Here is a 25,415-nt window from a genome sequence, read left to right on the forward strand (position 1 = left end):
TGTTGTGGACAACGGCTCTTGCAGAGGCTCTGAAGTTTTTGGGGGTGGAGACGGTCACACGCAGTACTTTACGGACAGAGACTAAAAACAGGCTTTTAGAGTTGGCAAAAACATTGCAGTTAACATTACCTGACAAAATGCAAAAAGATGAGGTAATTATGATGGTGGCTAACCATTTAAAATTGCCTGAGATAGTTTACTAATTGAAAATAGCAAAACTTCAGTTACAAATTAAACAAATGGAACATGAGAAAGAATTAAAGCAGCTTGAATACGAGAGAGAGAGAGAGGAAAAAGAAAGAGATAGAGGGGAAAAAGAAAAAGAGAGCGAAGAAAGTAAAACTGAAAGAATAGCCCGAGCAGAACAAAAAGAAAGAGAAAGGGAGATACAGATCTGGGAAAAAGATAAAGAGAGTGTTTGAACTTCAGAAAATGGCCATGAAACATGCCAGTCAGTTAAAATTGGAGGATGAAAGGGAAACGTACAGTTGGAGGATAGTGATGAGGATAGTGAGAAGGAGCGTCATAGTCGAAGGCTTGGTGGGGATCTATTTAAATATGTCCACACAGTGCCAAGGTTTGATGAGAAGGAGGTAGAAGCCTTGTTCATTTTATTTGAGAAGGTAGCTAAACAAATGAAATGGCCACAGGAGATGTGGGTGTTACTGATTCAAACAAAGCTGGTCGGTAGAGCTAGTGAAGTGTTTGCCTCACTATCAGAGGAGGTATCTGGGACGTATGAGGAAGTGAAAAAATCCATCTTATATGCATATGAATAGTGCCTGAAGCCTACAGACAAAGGTTTAGAAATTTAAGGAAAGAACCTGGTCAAACATACATGGAGTTTGAAAGGATCAAACAGAGTAATTTTGATTGGTGGATAAGGGCTTTGAAAATAGACCAAAAGTATGAAGCTCTCAGAGAAATTATACTTTTGGAGGAGTTTAAAAATTCAATTCCTGATGCAGTGAGAACTCTTGTGGAAGAGCAGAGGGTTAAAACTGCGAGATTAGCAGCGGAAATGGCAGATGATTATGAATTAGTTCATAAATCAAAGCTTGGTTTCCGACATCAGTTTCAGTCGGTGAGGGATAGAAACTGGGGACATGAGAAATACTCAAGTGGTAAAGGTAAAGGTGATATGATGGGAGATAATAAAGAGAGTGGACCTCAGATTAAAAAGGAATTCCAGGAGGGTGGAAAAGAAATGAAAAGTTTCAAATGTTTTCACTGTAATAAACTAGGCCATGTAAAGTCACAGTGTTGGTGGTTGTTGAAATCTACCCGTGGTTAAGTGTAGTCTCGCATACACCTAACTAAGTAGAAATTTGCACTACACATCTCGGATGTGAAATGAAATCTTTATTGGGTGTCTATTGATTATAATTGAGAGTTTGAAATCTTCTTGTGGTTACAAATCACATATTCTCAATAAAGCCCCTGCCAGCAGAAGACTTTAAGAGATATAATTAAACTTAGTAGCATACAAATGATTTGAACTTTCAAAATACAGTCATGGTTTCTTGCTCAAAGCAAAACAGTTTAGAATTAGAATGGAAATGTGAAAATAGGAATAAAGATAGCAAATAGTCAGATAAATAGTATAGAGTGATTCTAGAATTAAAATGGCTGCCCGGACCACGATCTTGAAGGAATTTGTTGTCAATCTGAGTCAATCTGTTTCTGCCCTGTAACATGCTGATTGGCTTGGATGAGTTTCCAATACATTTGATTCAATGATTGGGTTGTCAGTCTTCAATGTGCAACATTATCTCATTGAACTTTAAAGTTAATATAAATGTTGCATGTGGAATTCTTAAATGTGTGTTGGAATGCAAACTCTGCTTTTATCATTGAACTGGTATGTGCTGAACTCTGCGATTCTGTTCATTTGAACAATGGAGAGTTCAGATGAACTATAATGTCAATTTGACCTTCAGTAGAAAAGTTGCATTTGCTTCGAGTTCGACTGCAAATGTTTCAAATTCTATGCTTTTATTTTTGCAAGTTATGTGCTTTTGCAATGTGAGGTTATATTTGATCATATTTGCAGTCTTATGATGGGATCCATTTTAAAATGATTTTTGAACTGGGCTTTAATATTTATATTAAATGGCTAATTAATGATCCGATGACCTATCATAAATAGCAGGTTTCCTTCAGTGGTTGAAGAAAAGCACTGGGAAGGTTGATGTGGTAAAACAGGATAAGACAGTGGGGTTTGTTAAAGTGATAAATGAAAGCCCAAGTGAAGCGAAGGAGGTGCAAAAGATTGTACAGCCTGATCAAGAGGTGATTGATAAGAAGGTGCCAGATCTCTTTAAAGAATTTACTTGTGTGGGTAAAGTTTACTCATGTGTATTAGGAGGAGCAGGTAAAGAAGTCACAATTTTAAGAGATATGGGAGCTAGTCAATCTTCAATGGTAAGAGATGAGGAGTTATGTAGGTTGGGAAGAATATTGCCAGAAAAGGTGGTAATATGTGGAATTCAGGGTGAGAGGAGGAGTGTTCCATTATATAAGGTAAGGTTGGAAAGTCCAGTGAAGAGTGGTGAAGTGGGTAGTAGGTGTAATAGAGAAACTATCTTGTCCAAGGATACAGTTTATCTTGGGTAATGATATAGCTGGATCGCAGGTGGGAGTGGTGCCTACTGTGGTTGATAAGCTAGTGGAATATCAGACAACTGGAGTGTTGATTGACGAGTATCCTGGGATTTTTCTGGATTGTGTAGTAACAAGGTCGCAAAGTTACAGGTTAAGACAAGAGGAGAAATCAAAGAGTGAAGTGCAATTATCAGAAACGATTTTTGATCAGATGGTTGAAAAAGAACAAAAACAGGTAGAGGATGAGGCGGATATTTTTAGTTCAGGAAAATTGGCGGAATTACAACAGAAAGATGTAGAAAGAAACCGGATGTATCAGAAATCAGACACGGAAGAGGAATCTGAGTGTATACCAGAGTGCTATTAACGTAAAAGTGATTTCCTGATGAGAAAATGGAGACCTTTACATATGCAGGCGGATGAAAAGTAGGCAGAAGTTCATCAAGTAGTATTGCCGGTAGGGTATAGAAAGGAGATGTTGCGAGTTGCACATGAGGTACCAGTGGGAGGTCATTTGGGAGTAAGGAAAACTCAAGCTAAAATACAGAAACATTTTTATTGGCCTGGACTACATAAAAGATGTAGTTAAATTTTGTCGATCATGTCACACATGTCAAGTGATAGGGAAACCTCAAGCAGTGATAAAACCACTGCCCTTCATACCCATTCCAGCATTTGAGGAACCTTTTACAATGGTCTTAATTGATTGCGTAGGACCGCTTCCTAAAACGAAAAGTGGGAATCAATATCTTTTGACGATAATGGACTTGTCTACTAGGCCATAGGCCATTCCAGTACAGCTAAAAAGATTGTGGAGGAGTTACTTCAATTCTTTACTATATGAACTACCCACAGAAATACAATCGGATCAAGGATCAAATTTTACCTCGAGGTTATTCAAAGAAGTTATGGATAGCTTAGGAATAAAACAATTTAAATCAACTGCGTACTATTCAGAATCGCAGGGAGCGTTAGAAAGGTGGCATCAGACATTAAAGACAATGTTGAGGGCTTATTGTCAAGATTATCCAGAGGAATGGGAGAAAGGAATTCCATTTGTACTGTTTGCAATTAGGGATGCATCTGATGAATGAGTCAACCAAATGCAGTCCTGTTGAACTAATTTTTGGTCATGAGGTAAGAGGACCACTTAAATGATTAAGGAAAAATTGGTGAGTGAGAAATCAGAACTTACATAATTGGATTACGTGTCAAATTTTAGGGAACGATTATATAGAGCAGGGGAATTGGCGAGACAACATTTAAAAGCTGCACAAAATGTGATGAAACGGGTAGCGGACAAGAAATCCAAAGTTCCTAGTTTTGCCAGTGGAGATAAAGTTTGAATATTGTTACCTGTGGTCGGTGAACCTTTAAAAGCTAGGTTTTGTGGACCTTATCAGATTGAAAGGAAATTAAGTGAGGTGAATTATGTGGCAAGCACGCCAGATAGGAGGAAAACTCACCGAGTGTGTCATGTGAATATGCTTAAAAGGTACTTTGAAAGGGAAGGAGAGAAAAAGGAGGTTTTAATGATTCTAACTCAAAGTGACGAACCAAATCCAGGTGACTGTGAATTTGACATACCTCAAATTAAATTGAAAAACGAGGATGTTCTTAAAAATTGGGATAAATTGTTGAGTTACCTTCCAGAGGAAAAACGGACTGACCTGAAAGAGTTATTGATATCACATGGACAAGTTTGTGGCGATAAGTTGGGAAGCACTAAAATGGCTATACATGATGTAGATGTGGGAAAAGCTGTTCCAACCAAACAACATCCATACAGACTTCACCCTTTAAAATTATCACAGGTTAACAAAGAGATTGAAAGTATGCTTAAAAACGGCATAATTGAAGTGGGTTGCAGCCAATGGAGCTCACCCATAGTGATGGTACCTAACCCGGACGGTACCCAATGGTTGTGTGTGGACTATAGAAAGGTTAATGCAGTTACAAGAACGGACTCTTATCCTATCCCACGTTTGGATGATTGCATTGAGAAAGTGGGACAATCCAAATTGGATTTACTCAAAGGTTACTGGCAGGTACCTTTATCTGAAAGGGTGAAGGAGATTTCAGCTTTGTGACTCCAGATGGTATATACCAATTCAAAGTTATGCCATTTGGCATGAAAAATGCCCCAGCCACATTTCAACGGTTAACTAACAAAGTTGTTTCAGGATTACCCAATTGTGCGGTGTACATCGACGATCTGGTAATTTTCAGCCAGACATGGAAAGAACATTTTAAACATCTGATGAGTTATTCGATCGATTTGAGGAGGCGGGTTTGGTGGAAAACCGAGCCAAAAGTGAATTTGGAAAAGCCCAGGTCACTTTCCTTGACCATACAATTGACTGACAGGGTCGAATGGTAACACGGGATGTGAAACCAACAGTTATTGAGGAGTTCCCAATACCCTCGAGACAAAGGGAAATAATGCGATTTCTTAGCATGAGTGGATTTGATCGAACATTTGTGTAAACGTTTTGCAGCGTGGTTGCTCCACTGATGGACTTGCTGCTGAAGAATCGTCAAAAGTTTCAGTGGACAGCGGAGTTTCAACAGGCATTTGGCTGCCTGAAAGCTGTGATAACCAATGCTCCTGTGTTGGAGAATTATAAGGGGCTCTGTGATCAGATTGAACTAAAGTATCTGACTTCAAAGAGAAATGCCGAGACGTAGAGAAATGGACGGATCGTGCAGAGACCTTCAGAAGAGAAGGATTCCAGTTGGAGGAAGAAGAACTAAAATGGACTATGTTATTATACCTGTTTGCGTGTGTTGTTTTTTTAAACGAAAAGTATATTTATTGTCTGCATTTCTTAAAGGATAGTGAAAAGGTGAAAAATGAAACCACCTTGTAGTTGATGGGTTTTTGTTTCTTGGGTGGGGAGGTGTCATGGGAATGTCACTTTAAGAAATGTTTGTCTGCTCAAGTGGCTACAGTGATGTCAGAATGTGGGTGGAGCCGAGATCTGGCTCTCCTTTTTATTTTTGCTTTGAGGAAAAGCTTGGGTGTGTCTGTGTTTTTTGGTTTTGTTTTAGTGTTGGAGCTGCAGCCAGACAAAGAAGGTGTAATTTTGATCTCTCTGCCATCTAAAGACTATCTCTGGATCATTTGGTGAATTCAGAGTGATAACTGCTTTCAGGAGAGAATTTAAACCTGATGTGCTTCTGTTAAAAGGATTTTTGTCTTATGGATGTTAAAAGGGAAAGTTTAAGGATTACAGAGTTGTATTCTTTGGGGGTGTATTTGAAATGATGGTTGCTAAGATGTTCAATGTATGTTTTAAAAAGGTTAACTGAGTTCATCGAATAAACATTGTTTTGCTTTAGAAATTACTTTTAAATTTCTGCTGCACCACACCTGTAGAGTGGGCCGTGTGCTCCCCATACCACAATGTAGGAAATGTTGTGGGTCAGGTGAACTCCATGATATGCTTTGGGGTTCTCTAAACCCTGACCCATAACAACTGTCCCCAACAAATACTCCCAGTACGGATACAGCACGGGGTTAGATACAGAGTAAAGCTCCCTCTACATTGTCCCCATCAAACACACCCAGGACAGGTACAGCATGGGGTTCGATAGAGTAAAGCTCCCTCTCCACTGTCCCCGTCAAACACTCCCAGGACAGGTATAACACGGGAATGTATACAGAATAAAGTTCCCTCTACACTGTCCCAACAAACACTCCCAGGACAGGTACAGCACGGGGTTAGATACAGAGTAAAGCTCCCTCTACACTGACCCCATCAAACACTCCCAGGACAGGGACAGCACGGGGTTAGATACAGAGTAAAACTCACTCAACACTGCCCTCATCAAACACTCCCAGGTCAGGTACAGCACGGTTTTAGATCCAGAGTAAATCTCCCTCTACAATGTCCCCATCAAACACTCCCAGGACAGGTACAGCATGGGGTTAGATACAGAGTAAAGCTCCCTCTACACTGTCCCCATCAAACACTCCCAGGACAGGTACGGCATGGGGTTAGATACAGAGTAAAGCACCCTCTACACTATCCCCATCAAACACCCCCAGGTCAGAAACGTCACTTACCTCTGAAGCCATGAACTGTCCCAGCCCTGGCGGAAACGACAGTGATGAGAGGACGATCGTTACCACAGCTGGGTAAATCAACCGCCTGAAATATAAAGACACAAAAATGTCAAGACTGCTGCTGGTTTAGACACCCATCAGTCCCTCTCTCTCCTAGAGATATTTGTGCACGGACTGGTGTCTCAGTATCTCCATATCCCCAACAACCCCACCTTTCACTGTAGCCTCCTACAACCCTCCAAGACCTCCGCACACCTTTAATTCCGGCCCCTCGAGTATTCCCCGATTCCCATCGCTCCACGTTGGTGGCCTTGCCTTCAGTTGCCTCGGGAGAACCCTAAGCTCTGGAATTCCCTCTCCCCCTCTTTCCTTTAAGACTGACCTCTTTTTACCAAGCTTTTGGAGACTGGTCACATTTTAAAAAAATTAATTGTTTCAGGGACATGGGTGTCACTGCGTCGGCTCAGCATTTACTGCCTGTTGCTAATTGCCCCTCCAGAAGGTGCAGGGTGAGCCGCCATCTTGAATTTGTTGCAGTCCGCGTGGTGTAGGTACACTCACACCGCTGTTAAGGAGAGAGTGAAGGACCCAGCGACAGTGAAGGAACGGTCGATATATTTCCAAGTCAGGATGATGAGTGACTTGGAGGAGAACTTGCAGCGCGGTGGGTGTTCCCCATGTGTCTGCTGCCCCTTGTCCTTCTAGATGGTAGAAGTGGCAGGTTTGGAAGATGCTGTCGAAGGAACCTTGGTAAGCCACTGCAGTGTACTATGTAGATGGTACACGGCTGCAAGTGTGTGTCGGTGGTGGAGGGAGGGAATGATTGTGGTTTGCGTGTCGCTCGAGTGGGACTGTTTTCTCCTGGATGGTGTGGAGCTTCGAGAGTGTTGTTGGGAGCCGTACTCATCCAGCCAAGTGGCAGAATTTCCCATCACACTCCTGACTTATATCCTTGTAGATGGTGAACAGTGGGGAGTCAGCAGGTGAGTTACTCTCTGCAGGATTCCCAGTTTCTGACCTGCTCTTGTACACATTGTATTTATCTGGCTGATCTCAGTTCAGTTTCTGGTCAATGGCAATCCCCAGGATGTTGATTGTGGGGAATTCAGCGATGGGAATGCCATTGAATGTCAAGGGATGATGGGTGAAGATGGTCAGTGACTGGCACTTATGTGGCGCGAATGTTACTTGCCACTTGCCGTCCCGAACTTAGATATTGTCCAGGTCTTGCTGCATTCGAACATAGGAACAGATGTGGGCCATTCAGCCCCTCGAGCCTGTCCCACCATTCAATGAGATCATGGCTGATCTGTGACCTAATTCCATTCCATATACCTGCCTTTGGCCCGTATCCCTTAATAGGTTTGCTAACAAAAATCAATCCAATTCAGACTTAAAATTAACAACTGATCTCGTTTCAACTGCTGTGTGTGGGAGAGAGTTCCAAACCTCTACACCCTTCGAGTGAAGAAGTTCTTCCCAACATCTCTTCTGAACGGTCTGGCCCTAATTTGTAGACTCTGCCTCCTAGTTTTAGAATATCCAACCAGTGGAAATAGTTGATCTTAATGTGCCCTGTCTTTCCCTGTTCATATCTTGAATGCTTCGATCAGATCACCCCTTAACCTTCTAAATTTGCGTAATCACTCCTTGTAACTCAACCCCTGGTTGGACATGGATTGCTTCAGTATCTGAGGAGTTGCGAATGGTGCTGAATACTCTGCGGTCATCTGCGAACATCCCCACTTCTGACCTTAAGATGGAAGGAAGGTCATTGATGAAGCAGCTGAAGGTGTCTGGGCCCAGGACACTACCCGGAGGAACTCCTGCAGTGATGTCCTGGAGCTGAGATGATTGACCTCCAACCACCACAATCATCTTCCTGTGAGCCAGGTATGACTCCAACCAGTGGAGAGTTTTCCCTGATTCCCATTGACTCCAGTTTAGCTCGGGCTCCTTGATGCCATACTCGGTCAAATGCTGCCTTGATGTCAAGGGCAGACGCTCTCACCTCACCTCTGGCATTCAGCTCTTTTGTCCATGTTTGAACCAAGGCTGTAATGCGATCAGGAGCTGAGTGACCCTGGCGGAACCCAAACTGAGCATCCGTGAGCAGGTTATTGCTGAGTAAGTGCCGCTTGATAGCACTGTTGATGACTCCTTCCATCACTTTGCTGATGATGGAGAGTAGGCTGATAGGGAGGTAATTGGCTGGGTAGGATTAGTCCTGTTTTTTGTGTACAGGAGACACCTGGGCAATTTTCCACATGGCCGGGTAGGTGCCAGTGTTGTAGCTGTACTGGAACAGCTTGGCTAGGGGTGCGGCAAGTTCTGGAGCACAAGTCTTCAGTACTATTGCCGGGATATTGTCAGGGTCCATGTGGGAAAATAGTAAATCCAAGTTTTGAAAATATTGCTGTGGGAAAGTATACTGTGGGAACACATCAGTTTTTCAGAATCCAGACCACAAATGTGACAATGTAACAAATGTATAAAGTTAGATACAAGTGTGAGTGCTGGTATGGAGCGCCAATCAGAATTCACAATTCAAAACTTGTAAGCCAATAGGGGGCAGAGAGGGGGGGAGGGTACCAGATGGTGGAGGTATAAAACCCTTGGCACACATTGTGCTTTCTCTCTTTGTTCTCTTGCCATTGTTCTCTTTCTTTTGCCCCTCTGGGCCTTGTGTCTCTCTTGTTTATATTTGAAACTGTTGATGCAATATCAATTACGACGAGACGAGAGTAGAGTGTAATCAAGGCTTTATTACACAGAGATGTGGAGCCTCCCACAGCTGCTGCCGAAATGGCTGCAGCTCGGAGAGCCCGCACATTTATACTCCGCCTACTGGGCGGAGCCAACAGGCAGGGATCTACCCCCGTACCTGTAGTACAGGAGCCTTACCGTATTACCTCTAGTGTGTGATATGTACAACAGTGGTGACTACCACATTCACCCCCTGTTAAAAAAGAGTCCAGCGGGGGGGGTGGAAAACTATTTACATTCAGGTGTTTAACATTTTCAGGAAAAGTTTACAAATTCAGACGATCGGGCGCCTTGAACCGTCGTTGCGAGCGCCGCAGTTCTGGTGGCGATTTTGGCGTTGGTGACTCCGGGAGCGTGTCGACCTCATCTTCATCCCCGGGTGGGACCAAGGGGAGGACGGATTGTCCTGGAGTGGGGTCTGTGGTGGGGTGCGCTGGGGGGAGGGAGGATGCCGCCGGAGCAGGGGGAGAGGGGTGTGGGGACCCAGCTGGTGCCAGGTCCCTGACAGAGACTGTGTCTTGGCAGCCATCAGGATACGCTACGTAGGCGCACTGCGGGTTTGCGTGGAGTAGCAGTACCCTCTCAACCAATGGGTCTACCTTGTGTAGCCGCACGTGCTTGCGGAGGAGAACGGGTCCTGGAGCTGCCAGCCACGTTGGGAGCGAAACCCCGGAGGTGGACTTCTTGGGGAAGGCAAAGAGACGCTCATGGGGAGTTCCGATAGTCGCAGTGCACAGGAGCGACTGAATGGAGTGAAGGGCGTCGGGAAGGACTTCCTGCCAGCGGGAGGCCGGGAGATTTATCATACATACATACAATTTACAGTGCAGAAGGAGGCCATTCGGCCCATCGAGTCTGCACCGGCTCCTGGAAAGAGCACCCCAGCCAAGGTCAACACCTCCATTCTATCCCCACAACCCAGTAACCTCACCCAACACTAAGGGCAATTTTGGACACTAAGGGCAATTTATCATGGCCAATCCACCTAACCTGCACATCTTTGGAATGTGGGAGGAAACCGGAGCACCCGGAGGAAACCCACACACACATGGGGAGGATGTGCAGACTCCACACAGACAGTGACCCAAGCCGAAATCGAACCTGGGACCCTGGAGCTGTGAAGCAATTATGCTATCCACAATGCTACCGTGCTGCCCCCGTAGGGCCAGCTGGACAGCCTTCCAGACCGTCCCATTCTCCCGCTCCACCTGCCCGTTTCCCCGGGGGTTGTAGCTGGTTGTTCTGCTCGAGGCAATGCCCCTGTTGAGCAGGTATTGGCGCAGCTCATTGGTCATAAATGAGTATCCCCGGTCGCTGTGGACGTAGGCGGGAAACCGAACAGAGCGAAGATGGTGTTGAGGGCTTTGATGATGGTGGCAGACGTCATATCGGGGCATGGGATGGCGAAGAGGAATCTGGAATATTCATCGACCACATTAAGAAAGTACGTGTTTCGGTCGGTGGAGGGGAGGGGCCCTTTGACGTCCACGCTGAGGCGTTCAAAGGGGCGGGAGGCCTTCACCAGATGCACACAGTCTGGCCGGTAGAAGTGCGGTTTACACTCCGCGCAGACCTGGCAGTCTCTGGTGACAGCCCTGACTTCCTCGATGGAGTAGGGCAGATTGCGGGCCTTAATGAAGTGGTACAAGTGGGTGACCCCCTGGGTGACAGAGATCGTCATACAGGGTCCAGAGTAGGTCGACATGTGCGCTGGCATAAGTACCTCGGGATAGGGCATCGGGGGGGCTCGTTGAGCTTACCGGGGCGATACAAAATCTCGTAATTGTAGGTGGAGAGCTCGATCGTCCACCTCAAGATCTTATCATTTTTGATCTTGCCCCGCTGTGTGTTGTTGAACATGAAGGCAACCGACCGTTGGTCAGTGAGGAAAGTGAATCTCCTGCCGGCCAGGTACTGCCTCCAATGCCGCACAGCTTTAACGATAGCTTGGGCCTCTTTCGCGACAGAGGAGTGCCGAATTTTGGAGGCATGGAGGGTGCGGGAAAAGAATGCCACGGGCCTGCCTGCCTGGTTGAGGGTGGCGGCCAGAGTGACATCTGGTGCATCGCTCTCAACTTGGAAGGGGAGCGTCTCGTCGACCGCATGCATCGTAGCCTTGGCGATGTCGGCCTTGATACGGTTGAAGGCCTGGTGAGCCTCGGCTGTCAGTGGGAAAACGGTGGAGTGGATGAGTGGGCGGGCCTTGTTCGCATAGGGACCCACTGGGCGTAGTACGAGAAAAAGCCCAGTCATCGTTTTCGGGCCAGTGGGGAGGGGGGAGTCCCATGAGGGGGTGCATGCGATCGGGGTCGGACCCTAGAACTCTGTTCCGGACCACATAGCCGAGGATGGCCAATCGGTTCATGCTAAACATGCACTTCTCCTTGTTGTAGGTTAGGTTGAGGAGTTTAGCAGTGTGGAGGAATTTGGAAAGGTTAGCGTTGTGGTCCTGCTGGTCGTGGCCGCAGATGGTGACGTTATCCAGGTGCGGGAAGGTGGCCCGCAGTCCGTACCGGTCAACCATTCGGTCCATCTCCCGTTGGAAGACCGAGACCCCGTTAGTGACGCCAAAGGGAACCCTAAGGAAGTGGTAACAGCGGCCGTCCGCTTCAAACACGGTGTACGGGCGGTCTGCCTTGCGAATGGGGAGCTGGTGGTAGGCAGATTTCAGGTCCACTGTTGAGAAGAGCCGGTACTGTGCAATCTGATTGACCATGTCAGATATGCGTGGGAGGGGGTACGCGTCGAGCTGCGTGTACCGATTGATGGTCTGACTGTTGTCAACGACCATCCAGTTTTTCTCCCCAGTTTTCACAACTACCACTTGGGCTCTCCAGGGGCTGTTGCTGGCCTCGATAGTACCTTCCCACAGCAGCCGCTAGACCTCAGACCTGATGAAGGTCCTGTCCTGGGCGCTGTACCGTCTGCACCTGCTGGTGATGGGTTTGCAATCCGGGGTGAGGTTTGCAAACAGAGAAGGCGGGTCGACCTTTAGGGTCGTGAGACCGCAGACAGTAAGGGGTGGAAGGGGCCCGCCAAATTTCAGGGTTAGGCTCTGGAGGTTGCACTAGAAGTCCAGGCCGAGTAGCAAGGCAGCGCAGAGGTCGGGGAGGATGTAGAGCCGGAAGCCGCTGAACTCTACGCCCTGGATGGTGAGGGCGGCGGTGCAGTACCCCCGGATCGCCACGGAGTGGGATCCGGAGGCCAGGGAGATTTTCTGGTTAATGGGGTGTACCGTGAGGGAGCAGCGCCTTACCGTATCGGGGTGGATGAAGCTCTCAATGCTCCCGGAGTCCAGAAGGCAGGATATCTTGTGCCCGTCGACCTTCACTGTCGTCGACGCGGTCGCGAGGTTGTGCGGTCAGGACTGGTCGAGCGTGATGGAGGTGAGACGCGGCTGGTCGGTGGTGGTTGCAGGCGATGAGCGGCCCGATGAGGTGGCCGAAGAGCAGGGGCCTGAGGCGGGGAAGATGGCGGCGCCCACGGGCCGCACGTGGTCTGAGGCGAGGAAGATGGTGGCGCCCACGGGTCGCACGTGGGGTGTGCAGGGACAATAGCGGCGATCGAGTGGACCTGGCAGACAGCAGCGAAATGTCCTTTTTTACCGCAGGCCTTGCAGAGCGCGCTCCGCGCAGCGCTGCCGGGGGTGTTTTGTCTGTCCGCAGAAGTAGCATTTGGGTCCCCCGGGGTTGGTTGGCTGCCGCGGGGCTGGGCCTAGAACACGAGGTAGCCGGAGCGGCGGGGCTGGGCCTAGAACATGAGGTAGCCGGAGCGGCGGGGCTGGGTCCGGAGCATGAAGTAGCCGGAGCGGCGGGGCTGGGCCTAGAACACGAGGCAGACGGAGCGGCAGGGCTGAGCCTAGAACACGAGGTAGCCGGAGCGGCGGGGCTGGGTCTAGAACACGAGGCAGTCGGAGCAGCAGGGCTGGGCCTAGAACACGAGGCAGCCGGAGCGGCAGGGCTGGGCCTAGAACACGAGGCAGTCGGAGCGGCAGGACTGGGCCTAGAACACGAGGCAGCCGGAGAGGCAGGGCTGGGCCTAGAACACGAGGCAGTCGGAGCGGCGGGGCTGGGCCTAGAACACGAGGCAGTGGGAGCGGCGGGGCTGGGTCCGGAGCAAGAGACTGGGCCTAGAACACGAGGCAGTTGGAGCAGCGGGGCTGGGCCTAGAACACGAGGCAGTCGGAGCGGCGGAGCTGGGTCCGGAACACGAGGCAGTCGGAGCGGCGGGGCTGGGCCTAGAACACGAGGCAGTCGGAGCGGCGGGGCTGGGTCCGGAGCAAGAGACTGGGCCTAGCACACGAGGCAGTCGGAGCGGCGGGGCTGGGCCTAGAACACGAGGCAGTCGGTGCGGCGGAGCTGGGTCCGGAACACGAGGCAGTCGGAGCGGCGGAGCTGGGTCCGGAACACGAGGCAGTCGGAGCTGCAGGGCTGGGCCTAGAACACGAGGCAGTCGGAGCGGCGGGGCTGGGCCTAGAAAACAAGGCAGTCGGAGCGGCGGGGCTGGGCCTAGAACACGAGGCGGTCGGAGCTGCAGGGCTGGGCCTAGAACACGAGGCAGTCGGAGCGGCGGGGCTGGGTCCGGAGCACGAGGCAGTCGGAGCGGCGGGGCTGGGTCCGGAGCACGAGGCAGTCGGAGCGGCAGGGCTGGGTCCCGGGGACGAGGCAGTCGGAGCGGCAGGGCTGGGTCCCGGGGACGAGGCGGTCGGAGCTGCAGGGCTGGGCCTAGAACACGAGGCAGTCGGAGCGGCGGGGCTGGGTCCGGAGCACGAGGCAGTCGGAGCGGCGGGGCTGGGTCCCGGGGACGAGGCAGTCGGAGCTGCAGGGCTGGGTTCGGAGCACGAGGCAGTCGGAGCGGCGCGGCTGGGTCCGGAGCACGAGGCAGTCGGAGCGGCGGGGCTGGGTCCGGAGCACGAGGCAGTCGGAGCGGCGGAGCTGGGTCCGGAGCACGAGGCTGGGCCTAGAACACGATGCAGTCGGAGCAGCGGGGCTGGGCCTAGAACACGAGGCAGTCGGAGTGGCGGAGCTGGGCCTAGAACACGAGGCAGTCGGAGTGGCGGAGCTGGGTCCGGAGCACGAGGCTGGGCCTAGAACACGATGCAGTCGGAGCAGCGGGGCTGGGCCTAGAACACGAGGCAGTCGGAGCGGCGGGGCTGGGTCCGGAGCACGAGGCAGTCGGAGCGGTGGGGCTGGGACCGGAGCACGAGGCTGGGCCTAGAACACGATGCAGTCGGAGCAGCGGGGCTGGGCCTAGAACACGAGGCAGTCGGAGTGGCGGAGCTGGGTCCGGAGCACGAGGCTGGGCCTAGAACACGAGGCAGTCGGAGCGGCGGGGCTGGGTCCGGAGCACGAGGCTGGGCCTAGAACACGAGGCAGTCGGAGCAGCGGGGCTGGGTCCGGAGCACGAGGCAGTCGGAGCGGCGGGGCTGGGTTCGGAGCACGAGGCAGTCGGAGCGGCGGGGCTGGGTCCCGGGGACGAGGCAGTCGGAGCGGCGGGGCTGGGTCCGGAGCACGAGGCAGTCGGAGCGGCGGGGCTGGGTCCCGGGGACGAGGCAGTCGGAGCGGCGGGGCTGGGTCCGGAGCACGAGGCAGTCGGAGCGGCGGGGCTGGGTCCGGAGCACGAGGCAGTCGGAGCGGCGGGGCTGGGTCCGGAGCACGAGGCAGTCGGAGCGGCGGGGCTGGGTCCAGGGGATGAGGCAGTCGGAGCAGCGGGGCTGGGCCTAGAACACGAGGCAGTCGGAGCAGCGGGGCTGGGCCTAGAACACGAGGCAGTCGGAGCGGCGGGGCTGGGTCCAGAGCACGAGGCAGTCGGAGCGGCGGGGCTGGGCCTAGAACACGAGGCAGTCGGAGCAGCGGGGCTGGGTCCGGAGCACGAGGGCAGTCGGAGCAGCGGGGCTGGGTCCCGGGGACGAGGCAGTTTGAGCGGCGGGGCTGGGTCCCGGGGACGAGGCAGTCGGAGCGGCGGGGCTGGGTCCCAGGGACGAGGCAGTCGGAGCAGCGGGGCTGGGTCCGGAGCACGAGGCAGTCGGAGCGGCGGGGCTGGGTCCGGAACACGAGGCAGTCGGAGCGGCGGGGCTGGGTCCCGGGGACGAGGCAGTCGGAGCGGCGGGGCTGGGTCCCAGGGACGAGGCAGTCGGAGCAGCGGGGCTGGGTCCGGAGCACGAGGCAGTCGGAGCGGTGGGGCTGGGTCCGGAGCACGAGGCAGTCGGAGCGGCGGGGCTGGGTCCCGGGGACGAGGCAGTCGGAGCTGCAGGGCTGGGTTCGGAGCACGAGGCAGTCGGAGCGGCGCGGCTGGGTCCGGAGCACGAGGCAGTCGGAGCGGCGGGGCTGGGTCCGGAGCACGAGGCAGTCGGAGGGCCGGGGCTGGGCCTAGAACACGAGGCAGTCGGAGCGGCGGAGCTGGGTCCGGAGCACGAGGCTGGGCCTAGAACACGATGCAGTCGGAGCAGCGGGGCTGGGCCTAGAACACGAGGCAGTCGGAGCGGCGGGGCTGGGTCCGGAGCACGAGGCAGTCGGAGCGGTGGGGCTGGGACCGGAGCACGAGGCAGTCGGAGCGGCGGGGCTGGGTCCCAGGGACGAGGCAGTCGGAGCAGCGGGGCTGGGTCCGGAGCACGAGGCAGTCGGAGCGGTGGGGCTGGGTCCCAGGGACGAGGCAGTCGGAGCAGCGGGGCTGGGTCCGGAGCACGAGGCAGTCGGAGCGGTGGGGCTGGGTCCGGAGCACGAGGCAGTCGGAGCGGCGGGGCTGGGTCCCGGGGACGAGGCAGTCGGAGCTGCAGGGCTGGGTTCGGAGCACGAGGCAGTCGGAGCGGCGCGGCTGGGTCCGGAGCACGAGGCAGTCGGAGCGGCGGGGCTGGGTCCGGAGCACGAGGCAGTCGGAGGGCCGGGGCTGGGCCTAGAACACGAGGCAGTCGGAGCGGCGGAGCTGGGTCCGGAGCACGAGGCTGGGCCTAGAACACGATGCAGTCGGAGAAGCGGGGCTGGGCCTAGAACACGAGGCAGTCGGAGCGGCGGGGCTGGGTCCGGAGCACGAGGCAGTCGGAGCGGTGGGGCTGGGACCGGAGCACGAGGCTGGGCCTAGAACACGATGCAGTCGGAGCAGCGGGGCTGGGCCTAGAACACGAGGCAGTCGGAGCGGCGGAGCTGGGTCCGGAGCACGAGGCAGTCGAAGCGGCGGGGCTGGGCCTAGAACACGAGGCAGTGGGAGCGGCGGGGCTGGGTCCGGAGCAAGAGACTGGGCCTAGAACACGAGGCAGTTGGAGCAGCGGGGCTGGGCCTAGAACACGAGGCAGTCGGAGCGGCGGAGCTGGGTCCGGAACACGAGGCAGTCGGAGCGGCGGGGCTGGGCCTAGAACACGAGGCAGTCGGAGCGGCGGGGCTGGGTCCGGAGCAAGAGACTGGGCCTAGCACACGAGGCAGTCGGAGCGGCGGGGCTGGGCCTAGAACACGAGGCAGTCGGTGCGGCGGAGCTGGGTCCGGAACACGAGGCAGTCGGAGCGGCGGAGCTGGGTCCGGAACACGAGGCAGTCGGAGCTGCAGGGCTGGGCCTAGAACACGAGGCAGTCGGAGCGGCGGGGCTGGGCCTAGAAAACAAGGCAGTCGGAGCGGCGGGGCTGGGCCTAGAACACGAGGCGGTCGGAGCTGCAGGGCTGGGCCTAGAACACGAGGCAGTCGGAGCGGCGGGGCTGGGTCCGGAGCACGAGGCAGTCGGAGCGGCGGGGCTGGGTCCGGAGCACGAGGCAGTCGGAGCGGCAGGGCTGGGTCCCGGGGACGAGGCAGTCGGAGCGGCAGGGCTGGGTCCCGGGGACGAGGCGGTCGGAGCTGCAGGGCTGGGCCTAGAACACGAGGCAGTCGGAGCGGCGGGGCTGGGTCCGGAGCACGAGGCAGTCGGAGCGGCGGGGCTGGGTCCCGGGGACGAGGCAGTCGGAGCTGCAGGGCTGGGTTCGGAGCACGAGGCAGTCGGAGCGGCGCGGCTGGGTCCGGAGCACAAGGCAGTCGGAGCGGCGGGGCTGGGTCCGGAGCACGAGGCAGTCGGAGCGGCGGAGCTGGGTCCGGAGCACGAGGCTGGGCCTAGAACACGATGCAGTCGGAGCAGCGGGGCTGGGCCTAGAACACGAGGCAGTCGGAGTGGCGGAGCTGGGTCCGGAGCACGAGGCTGGGCCTAGAACACGATGCAGTCGGAGCAGCGGGGCTGGGCCTAGAACACGAGGCAGTCGGAGCGGCGGGGCTGGGTCCGGAGCACGAGGCAGTCGGAGCGGTGGGGCTGGGACCGGAGCACGAGGCTGGGCCTAGAACACGATGCAGTCGGAGCAGCGGGGCTGGGCCAAGAACACGAGGCAGTCGGAGTGGCGGAGCTGGGTCCGGAGCACGAGGCTGGGCCTAGAACACGAGGCAGTCGGAGCGGCGGGGCTGGGTCCGGAGCACGAGGCTGGGCCTAGAACACGAGGCAGTCGGAGCAGCGGGGCTGGGTCCGGAGCACGAGGCAGTCGGAGCGGCGGGGCTGGGTTCGGAGCACGAGGCAGTCGGAGCGGCGGGGCTGGGTCCCGGGGACGAGGCAGTCGGAGCGGCGGGGCTGGGTCCAGAGCACGAGGCAGTCGGAGCGGCGGGGCTGGGTCCCGGGGACGAGGCAGTCGGAGCGGCGGAGCTGGGTCCGGAGCACGAGGCAGTCGGAGCGGCGGGGCTGGGTCCGGAGCACGAGGCAGTCGGTGCGGCGGGGCTGGGCCTAGAACACGAGGCAGTCGGAGCAGCGGGGCTGGGTCTGGAGCACGAGGCAGTCGGAGCGGCGGGGCTGGGTCCAGGGGATGAGGCAGTCGGAGCAGCGGGGCTGGGCCTAGAACACGAGGCAGTCGGAGCAGCGGGGCTGGGCCTAGAACACGAGGCAGTCGGAGCGGCGGGGCTGGGTCCAGAGCACGAGGCAGTCGGAGCGGCGGGGCTGGGTCCAGAGCACGAGGCAGTCGGAGCGGCGGGGCTGGGCCTAGAACACGAGGCAGTCGGAGCAGCGGGGCTGGGTCCGGAGCACGAGGGCAGTCGGAGCAGCGGGGCTGGGTCCCGGGGACGAGGCAGTTTGAGCGGCGGGGCTGGGTCCCGGGGACGAGGCAGTCGGAGCGGCGGGGCTGGGTCCCAGGGACGAGGCAGTCGGAGCAGCGGGGCTGGGTCCGGAGCACGAGGCAGTCGGAGCGGCGGGGCTGGGTCCGGAACACGAGGCAGTCGGAGCGGCGGGGCTGGGTCCCGGGGACGAGGCAGTCGGAGCGGCGGGGCTGGGTCCCAGGGACGAGGCAGTCGGAGCAGCGGGGCTGGGTCCGGAGCACGAGGCAGTCGGAGCGGTGGGGCTGGGTCCGGAGCACGAGGCAGTCGGAGCGGCGGGGCTGGATCCCGGGGACGAGGCAGTCGGAGCTGCAGGGCTGGGTTCGGAGCACGAGGCAGTCGGAGCGGCGCGGCTGGGTCCGGAGCACGAGGCAGTCGGAGCGGCGGGGCTGGGTCCGGAGCACGAGGCAGTCGGAGGGCCGGGGCTGGGCCTAGAACACGAGGCAGTCGGAGCGGCGGAGCTGGGTCCGGAGCACGAGGCTGGGCCTAGAACACGATGCAGTCGGAGCAGCGGGGCTGTGCCTAGAACACGAGGCAGTCGGAGCGGCGGGGCTGGGTCCGGAGCACGAGGCAGTCGGAGCGGTGGGGCTGGGACCGGAGCACGAGGCTGGGCCTAGAACACGATGCAGTCGGAGCAGCGGCGCTGGGCCTAGAACACGAGGCAGTCGGAGTGGCGGAGCTGGGTCCGGAGCACGAGGCTGGGCCTAGAACACGAGGCAGTCGGAGCGGCGGGGCTGTGTCCGGAGCACGAGGCTGGGCCTAGAACACGAGGCAGTCGGAGCAGCGGGGCTGGGTCCGGAGCACGAGGCAGTCGGAGCGGCGGGGCTGGGTTCGGAGCACGAGGCAGTCGGAGCGGCGGGGCTGGGTCCCGGGGACGAGGCAGTCGGAGCGGCGGGGCTGGGTCCAGAGCACGAGGCAGTCGGAGCGGCGGGGCTGGGTCCGGAGCACGAGGCAGTCGGAGCGGCGGGGCTGGGTCCAGAGCACGAGGCAGTCGGAGCGGCGGGGCTGGGTCCCGGGGACGAGGCAGTTTGAGCGGCGGGGCTGGGTCCCGGGGACGAGGCAGTCGGAGCGGCGGGGCTGGGTCCCAGGGACGAGGCAGTCGGAGCAGCGGGGCTGGGTCCGGAGCACGAGGCAGTCGGAGCAGCGGGGCTGGGTCCCGGGGACGAGGCAGTTTGAGCGGCGGGGCTGGGTCCCGGGGACGAGGCAGTCGGAGCGGCGGGGCTGGGTCCCAGGGACGAGGCAGTCGGAGCAGTGGGGCTGGGTCCGGAGCACGAGGCAGTCGGAGCGGTGGGGCTGGGTCCGGAGCACGAGGCAGTCGGAGCGGCGGGGCTGGGTCCCGGGGACGAGGCAGTCGGAGCTGCAGGGCTGGGTTCGGAGCACGAGGCAGTCGGAGCGGCGCGGCTGGGTCCGGAGCACGAGGCAGTCGGAGCGGCGGGGCTGGGTCCGGAGCACGAGGCAGTCGGAGGGCCGGGGCTGGGCCTAGAACACGAGGCAGTCGGAGCGGCGGAGCTGGGTCCGGAGCACGAGGCTGGGCCTAGAACACGATCCAGTCGGAGCAGCGGGGCTGGGCCTAGAACACGAGGCAGTCGGAGTGGCGGAGCTGGGTCCGGAGCACGAGGCTGGGCCTAGAACACGATGCAGTCGGAGCAGCGGGGCTGGGCCTAGAACACGAGGCAGTCGGAGCGGCGGGGCTGGGTCCGGAGCACGAGGCAGTCGGAGCGGTGGGGCTGGGACCGGAGCACGAGGCTGGGCCTAGAACACGATGCAGTCGGAGCAGCGGGGCTGGGCCTAGAACACGAGGCAGTCGGAGTGGCGGAGCTGGGTCCGGAGCACGAGGCTGGGCCTAGAACACGAGGCAGTCGGAGCGGCGGGGCTGGGTCCGGAGCACGAGGCTGGGCCTAGAACACGAGGCAGTCGGAGCAGCGGGGCTGGGTCCGGAGCACGAGGCAGTCGGAGCGGCGGGGCTGGGTTCGGAGCACGAGGCAGTCGGAGCGGCGGGGCTGGGTCCCGGGGACGAGGCAGTCGGAGCGGCGGGGCTGGGTCCGGAGCACGAGGCAGTCGGAGCGGCGGGGCTGGGTCCGGAGCACGAGGCAGTCGGAGCGGCGGGGCTGGGCCTAGAACACGAGGCAGTCGGAGCGGCGGGGCTGGGTCCAGGGGACGAGGCAGTCGGAGCAGCGGGGCTGGGCCTAGAACACGAGGCAGTCGGAGCAGCGGGGCTGGGCCTAGAACACGAGGCAGTCGGAGCGGCGGGGCTGGGTCCAGAGCACGAGGCAGTCGGAGCGGCGGGGCTGGGCCTAGAACACGAGGCAGTCGGAGCAGCGGGGCTGGGTCCGGAGCACGAGGCAGTCGGAGCAGCGGGGCTGGGTCCCGGGGACGAGGCAGTTTGAGCGGCGGGGCTGGGTCCCGGGGACGAGGCAGTCGGAGCGGCGGGGCTGGGTCCGGAGCACGAGGCAGTCGGAGCGGCGGGGCTGGGTCCGGAGCACGAGGCAGTCGGAGCGGCGGGGCTGGGTCCCGGGGACGAGGCAGTCGGAGCGGCGGGGCTGGGTCCCAGGGACGAGGCAGTCGGAGCAGCGGGGCTAGGTCCGGAGCACGAGGCAGTCGGAGCGGCGGGGCTGGGTCCGGAACACGAGGCAGTCGGAGCGGCGGGGCTGGGTCCCGGGGACGAGGCAGTCGGCGCGGCGGGGCTGGGTCCCAGGTACGAGGCAGTCGGAGCAGCGGGGCTGGGTCCGGAGCACGAGGCAGTCGGAGCGGTGGGGCTGGGTCCGGAGCACGAGGCAGTCGGAGCGGCGGGGCTGGGTCCGGAGCACGAGGCAGTCGGAGCGGCGGGGCTGGGTCCGGAGCACGAGGCAGTCGGAGCGGCGGGGCTGGGTCCGGAGCACGAGGCAGTCGGAGCGGCGGGGCTGGGTCCGGAGCATGAGGCAGTCGGAGCGCCAGGGCTGGGTCCGGAACACGAGGCAGTCGGAGCGGCGGGGCTGGGTCCCGGGGACGAGGCAGTTTGAGCGGCGGGGCTGGGTCCCGGGGACGAGGCAGTCGGAGCGGCGGGGCTGGGCCTAGAACACGAGGCAGTCGGAGCAGCGGGGCTGGGTCCAGAGCATGAGGCAGTCGGAGCGCCAGGGCTGGGTCCGGAACACGAGGCAGTCGGAGCGGCGGGGCTGGGTCCCGGGGACGAGGCAGTTTGAGCGGCGGGGCTGGGTCCCGGGGACGAGGCAGTCGGAGCGGCGGGGCTGGGCCTAGAACACGAGGCAGTCGGAGCGGCGGGGCTGGGTCCCGGGGACGAGGCAGTCGAAGCGGCGGGGCTGGGTCCGGAGCACGAGGCAGTCGGAGCGGCGGGGCTGGGTCCGGAGCACGAGGCAGTCGGAGCGGCGGGGCTGGGTCCGGAGCATGAGGCAGTCGGAGCGGCGGGGCTGGGTCCGGAGCACGAGGCAGTCGGAGCGGCGGGGCTGGGCCTAGAACACGAGGCAGTCGGAGCAGCGGGGCTGGGTCCAGAGCATGAGGCAGTCGGAGCGCCAGGGCTGGGTCCGGAACACGAGGCAGTCGGAGCGGCGGGGCTGGGTCCCGGGGACGAGGCAGTTTGAGCGGCGGGGCTGGGTCCCGGGGACGAGGCAGTCGGAGCGGCGGGGCTGGGCCTAGAACACGAGGCAGTCGGAGCGGCGGGGCTGGGTCCCGGGGACGAGGCAGTCGGAGCGGCGGGGCTGGGTCCCGGGGACGAGGCAGTCGGAGCGGCGGGGCTGGGCCTAGAACACGAGGCAGTCGGAGCGGCGGGGCTGGGTCCGGAGCACGAGGCAGTCGGAGCGGCGGGGCTGGGTCCCGGGGACGAGGCAGTCGGAGCGGCGGGGCTGGGCCTAGAACACGAGGCAGTCGGAGCGGCGGGGCTGGGCCTAGAACACGAGGCAGTCGGAGCGGCAGGGCTGGGCCTAGAACACAAGGCAGTCGGAGCGGCAGGGCTGGGCCTAGAACACAAGGCAGTCGGAGCGGCAGGGCTGGGCCTAGAACACGAGGCAGTCGGAGCGTCAGGGCTGGGCCTAGAACACAAGGCAGTCGGAGCGGCAGGGCTGGGCCTAGAACACGAGGCAGTCGGAGCGGCGGGGCTGGGCCTAGAACACGAGGCAGTCGGAGCTGCAGGGCTGGGCCTAGAACACGAGGCAGTCGGAGCGGCAGGGCTGGGTCCTGGGGATGAAGCAGTCGGAACGGCGGGGCTGGGTCCCGGGGATGAAGCAGTCGGAACGGCGGGGCTGGGTCCAGGGGACGAGGCAGTCGGAGCGGCGGGGCTGGGTCCCGGGGACGAGGCAGTCGGAGCGGCGGGGCTGGGTCCGGAGCACGCGGCAGTCGGAGCGGCGGGGCTGGGTCCCGGGGACGAGGCAGTCGGAGCGGCAGGGCTGGGTCCGGAGCACGAGGCAGTCGGAGCGGCGGGGCTGGGTCCCGGGGATGAAGCAGTCGGAGCGGCGGGGCTGGGTCCCGGGGATGAAGCAGTCGGAGCGGCGGGGCTGGGTCCCGGGGTCGAGGCAGTCGGAGCGGCGGGGCTGGGTCCCGGGGACGAGGCAGTCGGAGCGGCGGGGCTGGGTCCCGGGGACGAGGCAGTCGTAGCGGCAGGGCTGGGTCCCGGGGACGAGGCAGTCGGAGCGGCGGGGCTGGGTCCCGGGGACGAGGCAGTCGGAGCGGCGGGGCTGGGTCCCGGGGATGAAGCAGTTGGAGCGGCGGGGCTGGGTCCGGAGCATGAGGCAGTCGGAGCGGCGGGGCTGGGTCCGGAACACGAGGCAGTCGGAGCAGCGGGGCTGGGTCCGGAGCACGAGGCAGTCGGAGCGGCGGGGCTGGGTCCGGAGCACGAGGCAGTCGGAGCGGCGGGGCTGGGTCCGGAGCACGAGGCAGTCGGAGCGGCGGGGCTGGGTCCCGGGGACGAGGCAGTCGGAGCGGCGGGGCTGGGTCCCGGGGACGAGGCAGTCGGAGCGGCGGGTCTGGGTCCGGAGCACGAGGCAGTCGGAGCGGTGGGGCTGGGTCCCGGGGACGAGGCAGTCGGAGCGGCGGGGCTGGGTCCGGAGCACGAGGCAGTCGGAGCGGCGGGGCTGGGCCTAGAACACGAGGCAGTCGGAGCGGCGGGGCTGGGCCTAGAACACGAGGCAGTCGGAGCGGGGGGGCTGGGTCCAGGGGACGAGGCAGTCGGAGCACGGGGCTGGGTCCGGAGCACGAGGCAGTCGGAGCAGCGGGGCTGGGCCTAGAACACGAGGCAGTCGGAGCGGCGGGGCTGGGCCTAGAACACGAGGCAGTCGGAGCAGCGGGGCTGGGTCCGGAGCACGTGGCAGTCGGAGCAGCGGGGCTGGGTCCCGGGGACGAGGCAGTTTGAGCGGCGGGGCTGGGTCCCGGGGACGAGGCAGTCGGAGCGGCGGGGCTGGGTCCCAGGGACGAGGCAGTCGGAGCAGCGGGGCTGGGTCCGGAGCACGAGGCAGTCGGAGCGGTGGGGCTGGGTCCGGAGCACGAGGCAGTCGGAGCGGCGGGGCTGGGTCCCGGGGACGAGGCAGTCGGAGCTGCAGGGCTGGGTTCGGAGCACGAGGCAGTCGGAGCGGCGCGGCTGGGTCCGGAGCACGAGGCAGTCGGAGCGGCGGGGCTGGGTCCGGAGCACGAGGCAGTCGGAGGGCCGGGGCTGGGCCTAGAACACGAGGCAGTCGGAGCGGCGGAGCTGGGTCCGGAGCACGAGGCTGGGCCTAGAACACGATCCAGTCGGAGCAGCGGGGCTGGGCCTAGAACACGAGGCAGTCGGAGTGGCGGAGCTGGGTCCGGAGCACGAGGCTGGGCCTAGAACACGATGCAGTCGGAGCAGCGGGGCTGGGCCTAGAACACGAGGCAGTCGGAGCGGCGGGGCTGGGTCCGGAGCACGAGGCAGTCGGAGCGGTGGGGCTGGGACCGGAGCACGAGGCTGGGCCTAGAACACGATGCAGTCGGAGCAGCGGGGCTGGGCCTAGAACACGCGGCAGTCGGAGTGGCGGAGCTGGGTCCGGAGCACGAGGCTGGGCCTAGAACACGAGGCAGTCGGAGCGGCGGGGCTGGGTCCCGGGGACGAGGCAGTCGGAGCGGCGGGGCTGGGTCCCGGGGACGAGGCAGTCGGAGCGGCGGGGCTGGGCCTAGAACACGAGGCAGTCGGAGCGGCGGGGCTGGGTCCGGAGCACGAGGCAGTCGGAGCGGCGGGGCTGGGTCCCGGGGACGAGGCAGTCGGAGCGGCGGGGCTGGGCCTAGAACCCGAGGCAGTCGGAGCGGCGGGGCTGGGCCTAGAACACGAGGCAGTCGGAGCGGCAGGGCTGGGCCTAGAACACAAGGCAGTCGGAGCGGCAGGGCTGGGCCTAGAACACGAGGCAGTCGGAGCGTCAGGGCTGGGCCTAGAACACGAGGCAGTCGGAGCGGCGGGGCTGGGCCTAGAACACGAGGCAGTCGGAGCTGCAGGGCTGGGCCTAGAACACGAGGCAGTCGGAGCGGCAGGGCTGGGTCCCGGGGATGAAGCAGTCGGAACGGCGGGGCTGGGTCCCGGGGATGAAGCAGTCGGAACGGCGGGGCTGGGTCCAGGGGACGAGGCAGTCGGAGCGGCGGGGCTGGGTCCCGGGGACGAGGCAGTCGGAGCGGCGGGGCTGGGTCCGGAGCACGCGGCAGTCGGAGCGGCGGGGCTGGGTCCCGGGGACGAGGCAGTCGGAGCGGCAGGGCTGGGTCCGGAGCACGAGGCAGTCGGAGCGGCGGGGCTGGGTCCCGGGGATGAAGCAGTCGGAGCGGCGGGGCTGGGTCCCGGGGATGAAGCAGTCGGAGCGGCGGGGCTGGGTCCCGGGGACGAGGCAGTCGGAGCGGCGGGGCTGGGTCCCGGGGACGAGGCAGTCGGAGTGGCGGGGCTGGGTCCCGGGGACGAGGCAGTCGGAGCGGCG

General features: G+C 59.9%; 1 protein-coding gene across 1 annotated transcript in view; it reads right to left on the reverse strand.

Annotated features, from left to right (window-relative positions):
- Nucleotides 1–25,415, reverse strand: part of LOC140392886 (chloride channel protein-like) — a 1,200,068-nt gene that overhangs the window by 88,284 nt on the left and 1,086,369 nt on the right. The window contains 1 exon segment of the mRNA XM_072478647.1: nt 6,674–6,758. Within this exon segment, the coding sequence (XP_072334748.1) occupies nt 6,674–6,758 (85 nt within the window).

The sequence above is a fragment of the Scyliorhinus torazame genome, chromosome 16 (assembly GCF_047496885.1).
Source record: "Scyliorhinus torazame isolate Kashiwa2021f chromosome 16, sScyTor2.1, whole genome shotgun sequence".
Taxonomy (NCBI): domain Eukaryota; kingdom Metazoa; phylum Chordata; class Chondrichthyes; order Carcharhiniformes; family Scyliorhinidae; genus Scyliorhinus; species Scyliorhinus torazame.